Here is an 18,644-nt window from a genome sequence, read left to right on the forward strand (position 1 = left end):
CAAAAGAATCTGTCTTAATCCACTCTCCAGTCTATAACAGCAGTCCCTGTTGTTTACAGTCTACTAGCATTGGCTGCTAACATTAGCAGTTCAACTATGGGTGCCTTTGTTTTAAACCTCTTTGTCTTTAACAGGAATTAGTGGAGAGAGACAGACACGTTTTAAATTAGCTAACCTGGGACTTCTCACCTGGCTTAACTTCCAGCATTTTCTTGGTCTATAAAAATCCTGTTTGGAACTTTGTTTTTTCCAAATGGCTCCACATTTACCAAATATTCCTAGAGAACCACAGTTAGCCCATTTCACCCAGAAGGCTTCGCATGTAGCCAAAATAGATGCTGCCTAGTCCCAATGGTCCACATTTAGCCCTCATTAGGCCATGTGAGTCTACATTTAGTCCACATTGGTCCATTTTGGTCCAAATGGATCCACATTTATCACATCTGGCTCTTGTGGACCCACTTTTAATCCTTCTGGGTCCAGGCTAAGCCTTAGTGGGATGTGGAAAACATCATTTCAGTTTCCCAAGATCCAGGGGGACATCTGGTTTCGTCCGACTAAAAGATTGTATTTTTCTCTTGATGTACGAGTAGATTATTTGTCCAATCCCATGTGGCTAAACATTGTGCTTTGATTTGGCTTTAAATCCTCCTGTCAGAGCGAGAGTGTGGATGATGGGAAGCCATAAGGACAAAATCAAAGAAAAGGTTGAGACAGAGACAGAGAGAGATACACTGCATTAATATTTATCACCACTCATTCCTAAAACATTTATGAAATAATATTGGCATGTAGAGGAATGAGGGGTCCAAAGAGAACTCCATCTCTTTTCTCAATGAATGAAAAAGTATTTTAGCATCTCAGCTTAGTGTTGCCATGGTAAACCGCTCAGGTGTTGCCTAGCAACAGCAGCAGCAGCAGCTGCTAAATGACAGAGCATAAGGTTACAGTGGCAGCCATTTTCTCCCCACCCTTCAGACTGTACTGTCCTCAGAGTGACTCTGTTAGCAGCACACAGTGAAATGTCTCTACCTCTGTGTGTGTCCACATCTTATTATGGTTGTGTGGACAAAGTCTCCAACACAAGTATGAACACACGGTGTAGAAATGTCCTCATATTCTGGCTCAGAACCATCCTCAATAAATTCATTTAAAACAAACTCAAATTAATTTCTGAAGAAAGTACATCTGTACCAGCTGAATGTGGATTAAATATTACTGATCACAGCCAAGAGATCCTTTCTCCCACTGGCCTGTAACTGTTCAACTCATCCCCCTTCTATAAAAAGGAGGGGGACAAAATGGTAAAAATTGACAAATAGTATTTTTATTTCATTTACGTTTACTCCTCTAGCTGCGTTTTTTCCTACTTATTAATCAGTAGTTTTAATATGTACTTTTTTTATTGTGTGGTTTGGTGAAAGTTTTTTTCTTTTCTACTTTTCACATGGAGAGGAGCTAAATTTAACAAGGCAACACAATTTCCCTATTGGATTGTTTGAATCTTGAATTATTGTGTTGATGAAAATGTTTTGTTTTACTCTTTTTGCCTATTCAAAATAAGGGGATGCAAAGCTTGCATCCAGCTTTACATCTCATCTTAACATCACCGTCGTTCTTTTATTACTTCAGGGACAAAGTAACTCACCTGCATTCTTCAGCCAATTACAGCCAGGAGCCAGTGAGGAGAACCAATGAGGTGCTGCGGGAAATGGGACGTTTAAAGAGTGAGATGAAGATGCTGCTGATGGTGAGTAGATATTAAACACAGAAACCAATGGGTGAGGTCTCAGAATTAGGTTTTATTTTGCAGAGAGAAAGGTTGAGGTGAGGAAGCCTAAAAGTTTGTTGATTGGAAATCTGAAGGACTTTCTGTCATCCAACAGCCGGAAGACTCTCTGAGAACTACCAGTCCTCCACCAGACCACATGCAGTCCCACCAAAACCAGACCCAACAAACCAAGTCGCAAAGATCCAAGTCCCAACAACACTACGCCCATCCATCCAAAAAAGTCCAATCTCATCAAAGCCATTCCCACCAATCCCAGTCCCACTCCCAGCAAAGCCAGTCCCAATTGATCAAGTCCCAGCAACACTACTCCCATCAAAACCAGCCCCTATCACAAAATGTTAAGTCCAATCAAAGCCCTTTCCAACAATTCCAGTCACATCAAAACCATTCCCAGCAATCCCAGCCCCAATCCCAAATTCATTCATATCAAACTGTGTTCCAAGACAAACAAAATCCCACCCATCAAACCCCTTCCCATTCCCAACAGTCGCATCCGAACCCGTCCCAACCAAACCACTTCCAGTCCCAACAATTTCAGTGCCAATCCTGGCCAATTCAGTCCCATCAAAGCCTGTTTCCAGAAATCCAGTCCCAACAAAACCATACCCAGCAAACCCAGTCCCAGCAGTTCCAGTCTGTGCTGGTACAGAAGAGACCTGCGGTGTCATCTATGTTGGAGGAGGCAGGTCAGGTTCTGCGTCAGGTTCAGCGACAGAAGAGAGTACTGGAGGAAAACTTGGAGGCTCTGCTAAGAGCCAAGACTGGAGAAGTTCTACACTGCCAACTGGAGGCGCTGGCTGCTAACAGGTAGCTAATGCTAACAGATTTTCAATTCTTCAACACATAGCTACTGGTACCTTTCTGATAATTAGTAGCTATTGCTAAAAAAACAGCTATTGCTAACTAGTCTGCTAACATGTAGCTACTGCTTACTTTATGTAATTCAAGGTTGGCCTTGCTAGCTAAAGCTTAAATGTAGCACAAAGCTAAAATCTCTTGTAGGGTAAATTACATTTACAGTTTAAGTTTGTTTTTTAACAGTTTATTTCTACATAAAATAATTATTACACACATTTTTTTAAATCCTGCCCCAGCAAACATGTTCTGGTTGTCTTTTATGCTTGAAAAAAATGAAAATAAGTAGAATGAACGATGTCCAGGTTGTGCAGTTGATGTTCATATAAATAATCTGGACATTGGGTTTTCATACATCCGCAGTCATAATGTGCTGGGGAAAGTTTTCTGGGCACGTACTTTAGGTGGGCAAACACACACAAATATGTCTTTGTGTGGTTGTGTGCTTCAGAATTGTTGTTGTGAGGAAATTTTTTTTTGTTCTCTCATCTTCAAATATTTGTTTGAGGTTATGGGTGGAGTTGGGAAGTGGCAGACGCACAGTGAGGGTCCAAAGAGCTATGGAAGGCTCGGTGTGTGTGTGTGTGTGTGTGTGTGTGTTTACTCACTTGATTGACAGCTGGAGTGTCCTGCAGGCGATCCTGAGCTGAAGCTAAACTCAAACATCACTTGATTGACAGCTGTCAGACTGAAGAGACTGTTTAGATAATCAGTCTCTATGTTGTCCATCCAAACTTTTCTGTCAAGTTCATCTTACTGCTGATTTTATTCTTTTTACTTAATAAATAAAAATATCTGCGACCTTTCTAACAGAAACATAACCAGGGTTTCAGTTTGTGTCTTTTGTCCTCTGCAGAGACTGGACTGAGGAGGTGCGGGTTAAGAAGACTGTGGATGCCTGGATCAACACCTTAACCAAAGACATCCAGGTGACCTCTCAGCAGGACATGTACATGTAATTGTAAAACAGATAAATGCGTAGTTGCCATGAGTGAAATTCAGATCTGGTCTGGACCAGAGTCTTCATCCACAAGAGAAACAAAAAGTATCAGAGAATGAAAAGTTTTAGAACTTAAAAAAATAATGAATAACAACAATGTATCATGCGTGTCAGAAAAAAGGAAATAGGTCTAATGGGTATTTAATGTTTCAAAGGGTGGCTAAGGAAAAAAGCTTGTATTGTGAAAAGCCTTGGTTAAGGAACCCAGCTAGTTCACATCTAAGACTGCTAAGACTAATGATGCTCCTCCTTAGGATGAGATGTCCTCAGAGGACGCCGTCCACCACAGAGCTGCAGACACTGCAGTGACATCTCAGCAGGGTGCCTGCAGAGGGTCGGCCCACCCAGCAAAGAAGAGGCCAATGAGTATGCTCAGAGGCATAGGAAGTAAGACAGCAGCAGGAAGAGGAAGCAGAGCACAGACACCTGGACACAGATCAGTAAGAGTACACTCTGATTAATGAATGTCATTGGGGTAATCAGTGCCTCACAGGTTAGCAGCCTGTCAGTGATGAAGTCTGTCTGCAGGTTCAGGGGGTGGACCCTGACAGAGCAACAGGCGTGCTGACGGATAGAGAACAGGTGGAAGGGGAGTCGTACCTGACACGTCTGTACGGCAGAGCTCCTTACGACGGCCTGAGACGAACCCTGAAGAAGAGTCCATACCTTCGTTTTAGCTCCCCTGCCTTGGCACTTGGCAGGAAGTCCCGCCCCCGCCTGGTGGAGAGTGTCAGAGGTGAAAAGTAATTAACAAAAGAAATCTGTGTCCCTAGAATTCATTTTCCATTTCAGTGTTGGACTAACTGAATATACGGATACGGATTTTGTTACAGATACTGTGAATAATAACTATAAAGATTCCAAAGATCTAAAATCACCTGGAAAATCTGTGAAATGTTCCTGTGAACCTGGATATAATTAGAAAATTCAGGGATTTGGAAACATGAAGTTCAAAAGAATTAAAAAAGTAGAAGAATTATTGCAGATTCTAAAAAACTGAAAAAAGTAATGTAACATGTTAAAGCATTGGGATAATGGTGGAGGCCAGCTGCAGCAAACCTGTGATCGGTTTACTGATTTATTACTTAAATCTTTCCTCCTCTCTGCTCTCTGGGGTCTCTCAGGTGTGAAGGTGAAGTCCTGTAAGACCCAGACATGTTTGGCTCCACCCCTTAATGTCTCACCCGTGCAACATCATCATCACACCTTCAGCTCTACCCGCATGTCCTCTGCTGACATTCAGTCTGTTCCCGTGGCGATCCCACTAGGTCTGTTACCTAATCTAATATCCTATTCTTTATTATTATTATTAATATTAGGAATATTATTATTCTTACTTTGACTTCCATCTTCCGTACATATTTGGCGCCTGACTACTTCGGGATACTTTTAGCTGGAAACAACATTCCAACTTCAAAACGTCCAACTTATAAAGGACATTATTGCATGTATGCGGCTTTTTAAATATCTTTTAAACTTTTTAGGATTTTTAGACTTGTATACTTAAAAATACTTTGAGGTATACTTGCTAATAACAGTTTTCGATTTTTAAAGGGTTCAGCTTTACTAAGATTTATATACCTTTATACTTTTAAAAATTGATGACATCATCGCCAACGTCAAATAATTGCCTTTGACGTTTTTAGGCTAACTGGCTTTGAAGTTTGCGTAATCAGTATATAATGAAGTTTATTTTAGCTATTTCAGCAAAAACAGTTTCAGCTATTTCAGCAAAAACAGCTTTTTTCAGCTTTGCTTGGAGCATCATTTCGGTGCCGAAGCATTCAAAGTGCATTTTCTTTTTGGAAAGGCTTTTTCTAGTTATCTAATTAACATTACTGAATTTTACTGTATGTATGTATGTTTTAGTGTAAATAAGGTGGTACTAAACTCTGTTACCCTAAATACCCTATATTTTTCTTTTTCTTCTCTACCTTTATTTCACAATGTCCAATTAGACAATTGTAAACAGGAAAACTGTAAAAACAATAATTAACTAAAAGTAAATTTTATGCTTGGTGAAAATAAATTTAAATTAAAAAGTTAAATAGTTAAAATACAGCTCAATAAAATTTTTTGATAAACATCAAAGAAATTTTAATCAAAATATGAATATGAAAACAGCATAAATTAGAAAAAATATAATTTATAAAATAATAAAAAGGAATAGAGGAAAGATGAAAATTTTGGAAAAAGGTGTTAATGTGACTAAAAACAATGTTATAAACCTTAGTAGTAAAACAATAGTATTAGAAATGTTAACATAAATAAATAATAAATAAATGTAACTTTCCTCAGGTCGTCCAAAGATAGAGTCATCTTCCAGGTGTTGTCTCAGTAAACATCAGCAGGAAGTGACATCACCACCCACAGCTCCTCCTACCGTCAGTGTGGTTGCCCTGGACGACAAAGCACCTGAGCAACAGGTAAGTTGTTGGAGCTATTTACAGGAAGTGAAGCTGACATAGTTGACTGATCAGACCAACACACTCTGGTCATGTCTCTACAATCCACATTTATATGAACACCTGCCAAGATTTGGCCAAGCTGCCGTTTTTTATGTATTGTAGAACTTTTTAATGTTAACCACTAGCTGAAGACTACATGTGACAGATGCTGTTGTGTTGACAGAAGGTGGAGCAGCAGGATGCAGGTGAAGCTCATCCTCCATCGCACACCATCGACATCATGGAGAGAAGGAGTGGGGTGGAGGAGGAAGACACAGTCTTCCCTGGAACAGACTTACTGTTTGTTGCTGATATCATCCAGGTAACATCTTCCTTTCGTCCTGCTCTTCCTTGGGTATCTGTAGATAAACTGGTTCAGTGTGAACCAGCTGCAGTCCCACAGCTTCCCCTGCTGGGCAGATAGAACCAGACTGTGACTGAGGAGATGAGACAAACATGGATAGATTTTATTCACAGACTGATCAATGACGAGTTTTCTTTCATTGACAGCAGTTCAAACTGCCACAGTTTCAGCAGATTTCTGTGGAGTCTTTTCACCAACAGGTCCCACAAGTTTAACTATCAAAAACGGATTCATTCAAATATTCACCGTTACACATAAACAACTTAATAGTAACATATTAACATATTTTGCAATTAGTTATCAAATACTCCTCCATTTGTTTTTGGAGCAATTACTTTTCCAGCTTTTTGTTGCCCTGTGTGCTGCCATCAAATTCAAAATGAGCTAATATTTTCCATTAAATTGTAAAATGTCAACAGCTTCAACAGCTGATATGTTGTTCATGTTCTATTGTGAATAAAATATGGGTTGGTCAGATTTGCAAATCATTGCATTCTGTTTTTATTTACCTTTTACACATGGTCCCAACTTCTTTGGAATTATGGTTGTACTAGAAACTAAAATGATTCAGAAGAGCAGTTTTTTTTTATTTGATAAATGTTCTGATCTACAGATTGTTTTCTGTTTTATACCAGCCTAAAAATAATATGGTTGTAAAACAATTAATTTATCCAGTAATAAAAAGCTGATCTGCAAAAGTAAAGTTGTTCTGTCGTTGTGTCTCAGGAGGAGGTGAGTGCAGTAGGTGAGGAGGCTGTGGAGTTGGACGGGGGTTCATCTCCTCCTCCGGTCATGTACCAGGGTCCTGTCTTCCCCCCACAAGCTCTGCCTGCTCTCCCTGAGCAGAATCAGGCTCCCATCCTGGTCCTTGATCAGCAGAAAGGTGCCCTGGAGACCCAGCTGGTGGAATGGTGAGAAACTGGGCGTTTGTGGTGCTGACAGGATGTTGTGTTTCTAGTGGTTTCTTCTGGTTTCTGTTCTCTGGTGTTTTCAGGGTTGAGCAGCAGCTGATGTCCAGGATGATCTCACAGATGTACCAGCCCCCTCCACCTGACCCCGCCCAGAAGATTTCCACTGATCAATCAGAGTCTGAAGAGCGGAGTGTTACCTCAGACATTGGCAAGTAGACTGATTGACGTACCAATCAGAACATAGCGAACATGTTTGTGATTTCTCATTGATTGGTTTGTTTTCATTTTAATCACAATCAGACAAACCTACAGTTCATTAGTGGAAACTGTTTCTATAGAACATATTGAATTGTCATTTTTATAGAATCATTTCTATTGTGTAAAGTCTTTAAATCTTTACATAAGCAATTTATAATCTAGAAATTATGCATCAATCTATAAAGGTCTGCACTTGTATAGCGCTTTTGCTCAAAGACCTTTACACTGCTTCTTACTCACCCATTCACACTCACAATCACACACACACACACTCATACAACGATGGGGGAGCTGCTATGGCCAACACTCAGTGGGAGCAACTAAGTTGGAGTTCAGTGTCTTGCTCAAGGACACTTCAACATGTGACTGGAGGAGCCGGGGATTGAACCAACAACTGTGAGATTGGTAGACAACGCTCTACCTTCCTGCACCACAGTCGCCCCCTAATAACTAATAAAAATAAGAAGAAAATTTAGTTCCACCCTGACAAGCGAAGCTTGTTGGATGTTTACGTTTTCAGTCTGATAAGTGACACCAATGGAGGGAAGGTTTGGTGACACTTTAAGGTGGTTCATCCCTCACAAAAGCTGCTGCAGTTATATAAGGTGTTTTTGCAGAGATAGAATCAGGAGACTTTAAGCTTTGTAACAATAATGCAGTTCAGTTGAACCTGTTAAGGTCGTTTAAAGGGTGACGTGAACTTTGTCTGTGCAGTGGAGGCAGCAGGAGGTGGAGGTGTGCAGCTGTTTGTGGACTCCAACATAGAGGTGGACTCAGCTCTGATCAGGCAGCTGGTTAATGAGGTTCTGACAGAGACTGTCACACTAATGCTGGGTCAGAGGAAGGCATTGAATACAGGACCAGAACCCGGACCAGGACCAGAAGCAGCTCAGAAGGTAGAAACACTCAGGACTGAAAAACCTCTTTGGTCTTTCTTCTGATCTTTAATTTAATCCTGCTTCTGTTCCAGGACAAACTGGTCCCACTGGTCCCCACTCCAGTGCCCACCCCTTCAGCCAGTCCAACCCCAGCCTGCAGAGATGCCACACCCCTGACCACACCCCCACCATCTGAACCAGTCAGCCTGTTTATTGAGGAGTCTCAGCCAATCACAGTTCCAGGTTAAACAGCAGCACACAGTACCATACAGACATAGCGTTGTTAGCAGTGTTTATTGTGTTCAAGATACACAGTATTAGTAGTAGAAGTACTTGTAATAATCATATCACTCATGCCACTGCGGCAGGTGCTTTCCATATGTTGGTCATTGGACAGGAAATATAATGTTAAATAAACAGAAAATCTGAGAAATGTGTAAGTTGTTTATGTGAAACGTGAGGAGAAAACCTGGAGCTCAGAGGTCGGAGATTAAACATCCAAGAATAAAGTTTAGATACAGAGCTACAGAGAGGCCACCACGCTCCATCCCAGTCTGCATCTTTTCTCTTGTTATTTTCAATTTGGTGCTGATGCTGAAAGAGAACCAGTCTGCATGTGGACCATAGAAATATGTCTTTTCATCCTTTTCTAAAGACCTGTAATAACATTGGTGCTATTTCCCGCAAATGTTGCTCAAATTGTGTCAACCTAAATTCAGTGAGTAAAGTATATTCTCCTGTTTCATATCCTAAAACAGTTAGTGAGGACCACCATGCTTGCCCCCCTGGAACTTTGGTTTAGTGTCCCTCTGAATTTTAGGGTTGTAAAATACAAAGAGTTGCTTGTAGAACCCCAGAAAATCAAATGTCCATTTTGCAGAAGAGAACTGAGATGATCATCAACATGTTCATACTGAGAACAGACAGTTCATTCAAATCTGAAGATGCTTGTTGTTCAAGAAAACCAGAGCAAATTTATAAAAGGAAGTAGTTTAGGTAAAGAAGAAATAAAGATGTGTAAGACATTTAGTGGGTTTAAGTAGCATTACCATGCATTACCATTTCCGCATAGAAAAGTAGCGGTGAGCAGTGGCAGCATTAGCATTAGCCCTCATCACCAAAATATCTGTTTATGTGTGTTTTATCTCACAGAGTTGATCCTCACATGAAAGGTTTTTTCCAAATTAATCTCACAACAGCTTTTCTGTTTCTGTCTGACTTTGACCTAAGACCCTGTAGCCACGCCCACCCCCAGCCCAGAGCCCACACCCTCTCCAGGCATTCCACCTGTCCTTCATCAAGCTTCACTCTCTGCTGCCTGGGAAGATGCTGAGCTGCCACTGGAGGAGGAGAGACCAGAGGAGAACCTGGATACTCACAAACCACCACTGTATGTACACAAACACACAGATACAACTGATGACTGAAGGGACCAAGACGGACTGGGTCTGTTCTGGTCTGGATCAGTTGGTCTGATGTGGATCCTTGCTATCTCTTTTCTGCAGGCTGATGTCAGTAGCAGAAGAGGAGCCTCCTCATTCCTCCCCCCACCCTCCTCCTTCCCCATCTCCCCCACCCCCTGTTCTTGAACCCGCACCACTGTCTCCAACTAGCTCCTCAGAGGACTCCAGCAGCAGCAACAGCAGCAGTAATAGTAGTAGTAGTAGTACTGCAGTTACAGCAGGAACTGATGCAGCACTGAAACACATCTCAGAGGGAGAACTGCTCATCAGTGTCAACCAGCAGGCTGCTCTCACAGGTAACCATCAGGTATCAACAGATACCAGTCTGATATTTGTATTTATCCAAAAACTGGAGGTCAAAAAATAAAATCAGCTTCAGTTATGATCTGCATGAAAGCATAACTCACAGTGACATGATGTCATCCTCTAGAGTTAGGATGTATGGCTCTGTTGGATTTTCTGAAACTACAGAAACTCTCTGTTGGAGTATTATTAGAACTGGTTACTGGATTGAAACATAGCCTCCATTCACTTCAGAATCCAAAGTTACTCAGTTGCATATAGGCTGAAAAAATCCTCAATCTTTCAGTTTCTAGTCAAAAATAAGGACCCAAATGATCCACCCAGATAAATGTAGTCAGGTTTTTCTAGGTTTTATGGATGTTACTTTTCAATGATTCTTTATGAGGAAAAAAAATTTGAATATCACATGATCAAATGCAGACCAACAAAAAATAACTTTACTGCCCATCGCTGATACTGGCTAGGCTCTCAGTGCAGCAGGAGGAGTAGCGCCCTCTGCTGGCTCTGAGCTGAAACATCTGAGGTAACTGAAATTGTGTTTTATTCTTGTCTGTGTTTCTGTCAGAGGAGGGGGCCATGTGCAGTTTCTCCAGTTCTCTCCAGGAGCTGCAGGACATGGTGAGAAATTCTGAGGCACTGCCCAAAAGGGGGGGGGGGGGCACTGATGTTTCTGTTGCAGTAACATGAGTTTGTTTGTCTGTTTGTCCCCTCACAGGACTTTGACCCCCCCAGTGAAGGACAGGTCAAAGGACACGACCACCTGCTGACCAAGAGGGAGCAGGGACATTTCAACCGAGGAGAGAGACTACAGCCAGAGGTATACACACACACACACACACACACACACACACACACACACACACACACACACCATGATCTCTGACCTCTGACTTGCTTTGTCCTCAGGGCTCATGGGGGAGGGAGGATGAGGAGGAGATGAGTGTAGGGGAGGTGAGAGACAACCGGACTACAAATTCCAGCAAGAGTATGATGGCCCAGCAGGATCACAGCTCCTCACCTGGACAGATCAGTCTGTGTGCAGGTATGACTGCCTGCAGACACACCTGAGGGCAAATACACACAGCCCTGTCTGCTGGTTTCTGCTTTTTTAAGGTTTAATCTGTAAATTCATCACATGAATTCATCTCTGCCTCAGTACCACAGCACTTTATTTACACCAAACTTTATTAAACTTTATTGTTTTACATTCAACACTGAAACAACTAATTTTTAATGAAATGAAAAAAAAAAACAAAAAACAAATTTTGTTTGTATAAAAAGCTGCTGGTCTTTACTATCAAGCAAAAAACTAATAAAAAGTCAGCGGGTGACATTTAACAGGACAATTACACCTGCACAACAGGAAACTAAATCCATAATTAAAACCATGTATAAGTCGCTATCATTAACATCTTTTTCTTCAGCTCCTCGTCTGATATGTTCTACAGACCGGTAGAAAACAGGATCTCCTTCCTTTGTCAGAGCCACAGAGTTTATTCTGTTAGTTTAATGGTAGAAAAATGTCTATTGACCTGCTGCTGGATCTGCTTAAAAAGTATTACAAACTTTATTTATTTATTTATGCAGCATTTCACATGATACTTTAGTTGAGCCTGTATAGAGTCAAAACGAGTTCTCTTCAAAACCTAGCTGATGTCAAGACTCTGACACAGAACACTGTGAATTTGTTTCTAAACCGCTGTTTCATAAACCATAAACTTGAACAGCTTAAAGCTTATCTAAAAATTTGTAAAATGTTTCAACTGATCAGTAAACTTAATCTCTTAACGTCAAAAACCAGATTTCTGACAATTTACTATGAAAATCATCAGTGTTCATTTAGTTTCTTTAGTAGCATCAAGTAAGTTACTACAGGTGCTGATACTTGGAAGATAGTAACAGGAAATACTTAAATAAACGTGCTGCTTTCCACCTCTGCAAACTCACACAGTGACTGTGTGACACCGTGTCTGTTTCCTCAGACATGTCAGAAGTCAGTTTTGAGGGGACCAATCAGGGCTCAGTTACCATGGACAATCTGATGATGGAGGCTCTCGATACGCTGAGCTCTGACCTCCAGATCGACCTGTCACTGTCCCTCCCCCCTCCTCACCTGGAGAACACACACACTGCAGCACAGGTGAAACACATGTAGTTTGGTTCCTGTATCTGTATCTAAACTGCAGACAGTTGTACCAACATAGTAATCTAATTACCGATCTGCTGCAGATTACAATAACAAGGTTAGTACACAGCCGGTAAGCCACTGATTAAAATGATCTTATTCTGTGTGTGTGTTTGTGTGTTCAGGTGGTTCCTATCCTGCTGCAACAGAACAACCCACAAGCAGGTAGGAAACCAAAATGTTCTGCAGGTTCACACATTACACACCGTAACTTCCTGCTGTTGTCTGTACTTTTATTTTTATTGTACTCAGTCTAATCAGACTTTACTGCTGTGATGTTGAAACTCTAGTCCTGAGCAGGTTTTTACTCGACAGTAGTAAACTAACACACCAGCTTTAAATTTTAGACACCTAAATTTCATGTTTAAATTATTTTAATAATACTAATAATCATTTAAATATCAATTTATACATTCACACAGGTAACATGCACAAAGAAAACCAAATTGAAACACAACAAATACATTAAAATGATTATGAATGAATATAAAATGCACTTATATAGCGCTTTTCTACCTATTGGCACTCAGAGTACTTCACAATGCTTCTTATTCACCCACACTCATACACTGAAAAGTACACATGGCCAACACTCACCGAGAGCAACTAAGTTGGGGTTTTAAATGAAATTATGAACATAAATAAATTTAAGAAAAGTTTTCAGACTAAAGCTGTAAGTAGTTCTTTATACCAACCAGTGAAACTAGTTTCACATGAGAGCAAGCTGAGCTGCACGTCAGCATCTGACCAGCAGAGAGCAACGGTGCTTTACTGGTCACTGTTACACAGACTTGGTCCAACAGTCTGAGAGCAGCTGCATTTTAATTTGAAAATAATCAGAACGTTTGAGGCTTCAGAAACATGTAAAGAATCAGAACTAAAGTGAATTAGTGTCAGTGACCACGTTCATTTCTTCATATGAAGTTCAGATCTTGAGCTTTCTTACATGAAGTTCATGTTCAGGTGACTCTCAGGTGGATTTGATCGACATATCAGAGGCTTGTCTCAGTGAATCAACCTGCAGCCTTTAAAAACATGGCTGTGCCTCAAGTTTCCAGCAGAACATGGTGGTAGTGGGAAGCATCATGACAAGTCTGATTCTTATTCTGGGTAAAGAGGAGCTTTCTCTGAGTCACATCATTGATTGCTTGAAGGCTTTGAGGGGTGGAGCCAGGCTCCAACTCACTCAGTGGAAACTGGATTATTCACAGATCAGAATCAGGCTCCAGCAGTGAGCACAGCATCTGAGGATCAACACATAAAACTGTTTACTGAAGATAGACGTTGTGGAGTCATCGTCTCTAACCCAGATCTCAGGAAGAGAAACAAAGCTTTTCCATCATATTAAACAATCTACTTATGTTCTTGATTAATCATTTTGTCCATAGCCTCTCTGATCAAAATCTTTCTATACATGTATATTTCTTGCTGCCATTAAATTCAAAATGAACAAAAATTTCTCAAAAACGATAAAACTTCTGAATGCGATGTTAAACCATTGCGTTGCCTTTTTATTTTTTAGACAGCGTATCAACTTTTCTGGAACCAGGCTTGTGCTCGTGCCTGAAAACACAGTAGAAGTTCACTGCTGCATCGTTGTGTGTTCAGCTCGTGGCTGAGCAGGCCTGTCACCACCTCTCCATACATGGGAATGTTTACTCTGCCGGGCCGCTTCATTCTGTGTGTGTGTGTGGCTGTGTGTGTGAGAGAGAGAGAAAGAGAACATGCTGACAGTTGAATTTTTGTCTCTGCATTCAGAGATGATGGTCTTCATCATGAACTGCTTTGTGGGTCTTCGGTGTTTCACTGTTTGTCTCAAGAAACGGTACAAAAATGTACTAGTCTAATGTTTTAAGCAGAGGTTCAGTTACTGTGAAAGAGAGGTAACAGACATCTGACCCGGCGGAGAAAGTGGAACCAGACATGGAGTCGTGGTCTTAAAAGTTCCTCTGTTCAGCATTATCTCATCACAGCAATAGAGTCCTGGGTTTCAATCCATCAGACCAAAAGACCACTTAACCAGAACCTGGTCCATGACAAGATTTTCAGCGTAACTTCATCTAAACTTTTTGCAAATGACACCATAGGCCCATTTCCACTGCCAGAACTGTTCCAAGGTACCAGGAGACTTTTGGGAAACCTAGTTCCTTTTCCTGCATTTCCCCCAGAAGGTTCTCACTTTATTTCCAGTTCAGTACAGCTTGATAGCTCCTGAAGGGCCTATTACTATGCCTGATTGGTCAATTACTGCACAGCATTTTTACAAAAACCTTTAACATGTGCATTGTTGGACATAAGAATTAGAAAGAAACAGATCAAGGACCAGTCTAAATCTAGTTTCTGGACAACTAACTCACTGCATTGAGACAGCAATTAGTTTGTGTCTTTGTCAGGATCACAGTTTCATTTGTTGATGAGTAATGTAAAGATTGTTTTATGTTTACACACATTTCTTTTTTATTTAGTTTTAGTCTTGTTTTTTGGTAAAAACAGAGTTCGTGTCTTAGAGCTCAGAGCTATCTACTCGATAATTGTCCTTCGGTAACTGGTTCAGCCCATCAGTGTGTTGGTGCTGTGCTCTGCGATGAATGGACGTGAAGTGTAGCTTTAATGTCAACAGGAAGCAGTGTGAGAGTGTGGATGAGAGTCAGGATGTGAAGTCAATAAACACAGATCCTTTACTAAACCTGGGGGGGGGGGGGGGGGGGGTCTGGGTCTGTGTTGACTTTAGCTGTGAACACACTTGACTCTGTGTTCTCATATGAACTGACCCTCAGTGTTTCTCTCACAGTCTCACTAGTGTCTCAGTCAGGACCAGGATGTGTCCCTGTGAAAGGTTCAGTCCAGGTCTGCAATCCTGCACCTAGAAAGCTCAGTACCCAATCTGACACGTTATTCCTGCAGCCCGTAATGTTAGCCCGTGTCTTCTGGTGAAACAGCTCTAACTACAACATTTATCAAAGAGGAAGGTTTTAGCCCAAGACTTAAAAGTACTGGGAGCTGGTTCCACAGCAGAGGAGCTTGATAGCTAAAGGCTCTGCCTCCCATTCTACCTTTGGAAATTCTGGGAACCACAAGTGGAATTTAACCATTAAGAGCTTTGTATGTGAGAAGGAGGGTTTGAATTAATTAACTGGAGGCTTATGGGGAACTACTGGGACATCTTAATAATTGTGAGTTATAGTAATCCAGTCTACAAGTGATTGAAGTTTGGACTAGTTATTCAGGATCACTTTGAGACTAAGTGCAAACAGCGGTAGTACCTGGTAGTACACTACATGGTCAGTAAAGTCTAATATAAAATACTTCATTGGGATGTTTATACGGGCATGTATAGGTTTGATTCCTTGGTAAATAGTCGCTTCTATAGCGCTTTTATCCATTGATGGGCAGCCAACATCATTTGTTGTCATGGAAGCATTTATACCATCGCACTGCAACAGCCAATCAGAGAGAGTGTTTGTGTGTGTATACTTTGAAGGTTTATGATTTTCATCTTTAATTAGAACAACGTGGGTAAGTACAGCAACCAGCTAACGGAGGGATGGGTTTTAGTTATTATGTTGCCATGGAGATGCAGAGGGTGAGGCTAGCAACAGGAGAAGACAGAGAGTCTGTAGTGTAATGAAGCTTTTTGTTTGAGATGAAACAAGCATGTTTAGGTGGAGGTAAGATTTTCATGGTGTCCAGACGAAAGGTAAGGGGATGGAGCTGAGGGAGCAGTGATGGTCTCAGGCATCAGGTGTAGGTGTCTGACTATCACTGCAGGGTCTGGTCCACCTCTCTAATAACCAGATTTGCTCTCACTTCAGATCTTTGTTGTAGTGTAACAGAAAACTGTCTCTGGGGTATAAACACAGTAACATGGTACATGGACACAGTATGACAACAGGAAGTGCTGCTGCTCAGAATACATCATGAAAACAAAGGAAAAGAAAGCTCTGTGATTTGTATTTGATTCAGTCTGTTATGCTGTGGCTCCATTAGTCTCAGTTTTGTTTCATGGACTCGTTTCTATTTGTTTTTACTGTTGTTATTTGTACATAAATCCAATTATTTTAACAGGACAAAACAAATCAGACTACACCACAACATGTGAGGAGGTGCAGGTCTAACAGAGGCACAGTAACTGCTGCAAAAATCTAAATCATTAACAGAGCAGACCTCCCACATGGCTGCTGGTCCTGGTCAGGACTGAACCCACAGACGGAGCTCAGTGTTTCAGTGAACTCCTCCATCAGTTGCTCACACTGCCTCCATTCACACTCTGACTGTGTGTGGGGTCTATTTTTGGGACTCGGTCCATGTGTAGTCGCTTACATTTAAAACCACACATTTCTGCCTCTGACTAAAGCTTGATTAAACCTGTTTGCAGAGATTGTAGAAGTTAGGGTGCAGCTCTGTGTGTTTTCAAGGGGAGTTCATCTGAGCCGATTTCACCCGTTAGAATTTAGAGGCTGCAGTAAAGATCTGATGTGTTTGTTTCTACAGACGCACAGCAGAAGCAGCAGCAGGGAGGAGGAACCAGGGGGATGGATGTTCACCTGCCTTCCATTAGACCCGAGGAGGAGGAACTGATGGAGGAGTCGCTCAGTGAAGCAGCAACTACCGACTCCTCCACAGACGACGTGTTCTAGAAAGAAGTGGGGACAGACTTTATGAATTCAGTCTGCAGCTACTCACTGATCAATATCCCTGATCGATGTGTTCACATGGTGTTTTAACAATAAATAAGTGCTCTTAATAAACTCTGTCGGGCATGTGCGGTGTGTTTCAGAAAGCAATTTCACTTCCTGCCATTGACCTGACACCTGAGCCTGTTGGCGTTCGGGTCTGGGGCTGCGTGTGTGAGCATTGATCAGACTGATTGATGGTCTGTCTGAGGATCTGAGAGTCCGTGGGATGATCAATGTTCTCAGGCAGAGGATTAAACTGATCTCAGCCTCGGGAAACAAACACGCACTGTATAAGTGCAGACCATTTAACACATTCCTCATCAGCTCAGTCTGCAGACTAAGGACATGCTAAGGGTTCTCTTTGTTCATTATTCAGACAGTTTAGTTCTTCAGGATAATTGAACAAGCTCAACAGGCACAGTTGCTGAGGTTATTTTGTGTCTCTACAGTGTGTATTTGTGTGCCTGTGTGTGTTTGAGGGGGCAGGGGGGGGGGTCTTGATACATATCTATGCCTGGGGACCCATTGTGTCACAATCCCTCCTCCGTGTTCAGACCTGCTGACATTTGTCCTCCTTTACACCTGTTCATCACCTGCCAATACAAACTAAACACTCCATTGTCATGACAATGCATCTTCCCCTCCATGTTCCAGTCTGCAGACATGATGTTTTTGTGATAAAGGCTGCTCATTTAAACACAGGTAAACAGCTGATTAACTTCCTAAAGAGCACTTCAGACATCACTTCCTTTAACCACATTCAATTAAATTCACCTTTATTTATACAGTGGCAATTCCCAACAAAGTCATCTCAAGGCACTTTACACAATAAAGTCAAGACTATAAAGATGTATAGAGAGAACCCAACAGTTCCCCCTTGAGCAAGCCATAGGCAACAATGGAGAGGAAAACCTCCCTTTAACAGAAGAAACGTCCAGCAGAACCAGGCTCAGGGTGGGCGGCCATCTGCCTTAACCGGTTGGGGTAAGTGGAAAGTGGAGAGAGAAAAATAAAGAGCAACAAAAAGCAACAACAAAATGCTGTGAGTCTCCTGTTTAGGGTCGGGTTGACTCATTTCTGCACATTGTTTAATCTCAGACTCAACAAGTAGGGAAAACACTGTTGGCTCCTGATTGGAGTGTCCAAGACCTCTCTACCCAATCGGGGGGCTATCTCTTGGGTTTTTTATTTCTTTTTACCTTAACCTGTCGTTTCTGTTTCTTTTTTTGTGGATGTTTGACTGGTTACTGTCTTGTGTTTGGACCTCTCCGTTTTTTGTCTGTTTTCTTGCTGTTTTTAAATTTTTATTTCTTTTTTAACTAGGGACTCGTAATGTCACATGACTGATTTTCTGTCACTTTGGAGATTTGGATGTGTCTCAGGTTTCCTCTGTCTTGTGAATGTTGGACTCAGTCTTATGTCTGATGCTTTGTCTCTTTATAATATTGGCATTTTGACTCAGACTGGGACTCTTGTGGATGTATTGGACTCAGTTCAGCTTTATTTTCTCCG

The 18,644-nt window shown here is 41.5% G+C and overlaps 1 protein-coding gene across 2 annotated transcripts in view; it reads left to right on the plus strand.

Annotated features, from left to right (window-relative positions):
• The window catches only part of kiaa0586 (KIAA0586 ortholog), a 37,113-nt gene extending 19,802 nt beyond the window's left edge, over positions 1 to 17,311 (plus strand). Inside the window, exons 10-29 of one of the 2 annotated variants that reach the window (XM_067478941.1) lie at positions 1,633 to 1,750; positions 1,887 to 2,599; positions 3,504 to 3,576; positions 3,902 to 4,087; positions 4,176 to 4,383; positions 4,772 to 4,915; positions 5,946 to 6,073; positions 6,279 to 6,416; positions 7,185 to 7,369; positions 7,453 to 7,577; positions 8,342 to 8,523; positions 8,598 to 8,748; positions 9,736 to 9,895; positions 10,011 to 10,264; positions 10,837 to 10,889; positions 10,987 to 11,088; positions 11,178 to 11,313; positions 12,254 to 12,411; positions 12,582 to 12,621; positions 16,948 to 17,311. In XM_067478941.1, the coding sequence (XP_067335042.1) occupies positions 1,633 to 1,750; positions 1,887 to 2,599; positions 3,504 to 3,576; positions 3,902 to 4,087; positions 4,176 to 4,383; positions 4,772 to 4,915; positions 5,946 to 6,073; positions 6,279 to 6,416; positions 7,185 to 7,369; positions 7,453 to 7,577; positions 8,342 to 8,523; positions 8,598 to 8,748; positions 9,736 to 9,895; positions 10,011 to 10,264; positions 10,837 to 10,889; positions 10,987 to 11,088; positions 11,178 to 11,313; positions 12,254 to 12,411; positions 12,582 to 12,621; positions 16,948 to 17,093 (3,400 nt within the window). In that variant the 3' untranslated portion in view covers positions 17,094 to 17,311. The remainder of the gene's footprint in view (positions 1 to 1,632; positions 1,751 to 1,886; positions 2,600 to 3,503; positions 3,577 to 3,901; positions 4,088 to 4,175; positions 4,384 to 4,771; positions 4,916 to 5,945; positions 6,074 to 6,278; positions 6,417 to 7,184; positions 7,370 to 7,452; positions 7,578 to 8,341; positions 8,524 to 8,597; positions 8,749 to 9,735; positions 9,896 to 10,010; positions 10,265 to 10,836; positions 10,890 to 10,986; positions 11,089 to 11,177; positions 11,314 to 12,253; positions 12,412 to 12,581; positions 12,622 to 16,947) is intronic. The other variant, XM_067478942.1, reaches the window with a different exon arrangement.
• The last annotated feature ends 1,333 nt before the right edge of the window (positions 17,312 to 18,644 follow it).

This window comes from Channa argus, chromosome 16, assembly GCF_033026475.1.
Source record: "Channa argus isolate prfri chromosome 16, Channa argus male v1.0, whole genome shotgun sequence".
NCBI lineage: Eukaryota > Metazoa > Chordata > Actinopteri > Anabantiformes > Channidae > Channa > Channa argus.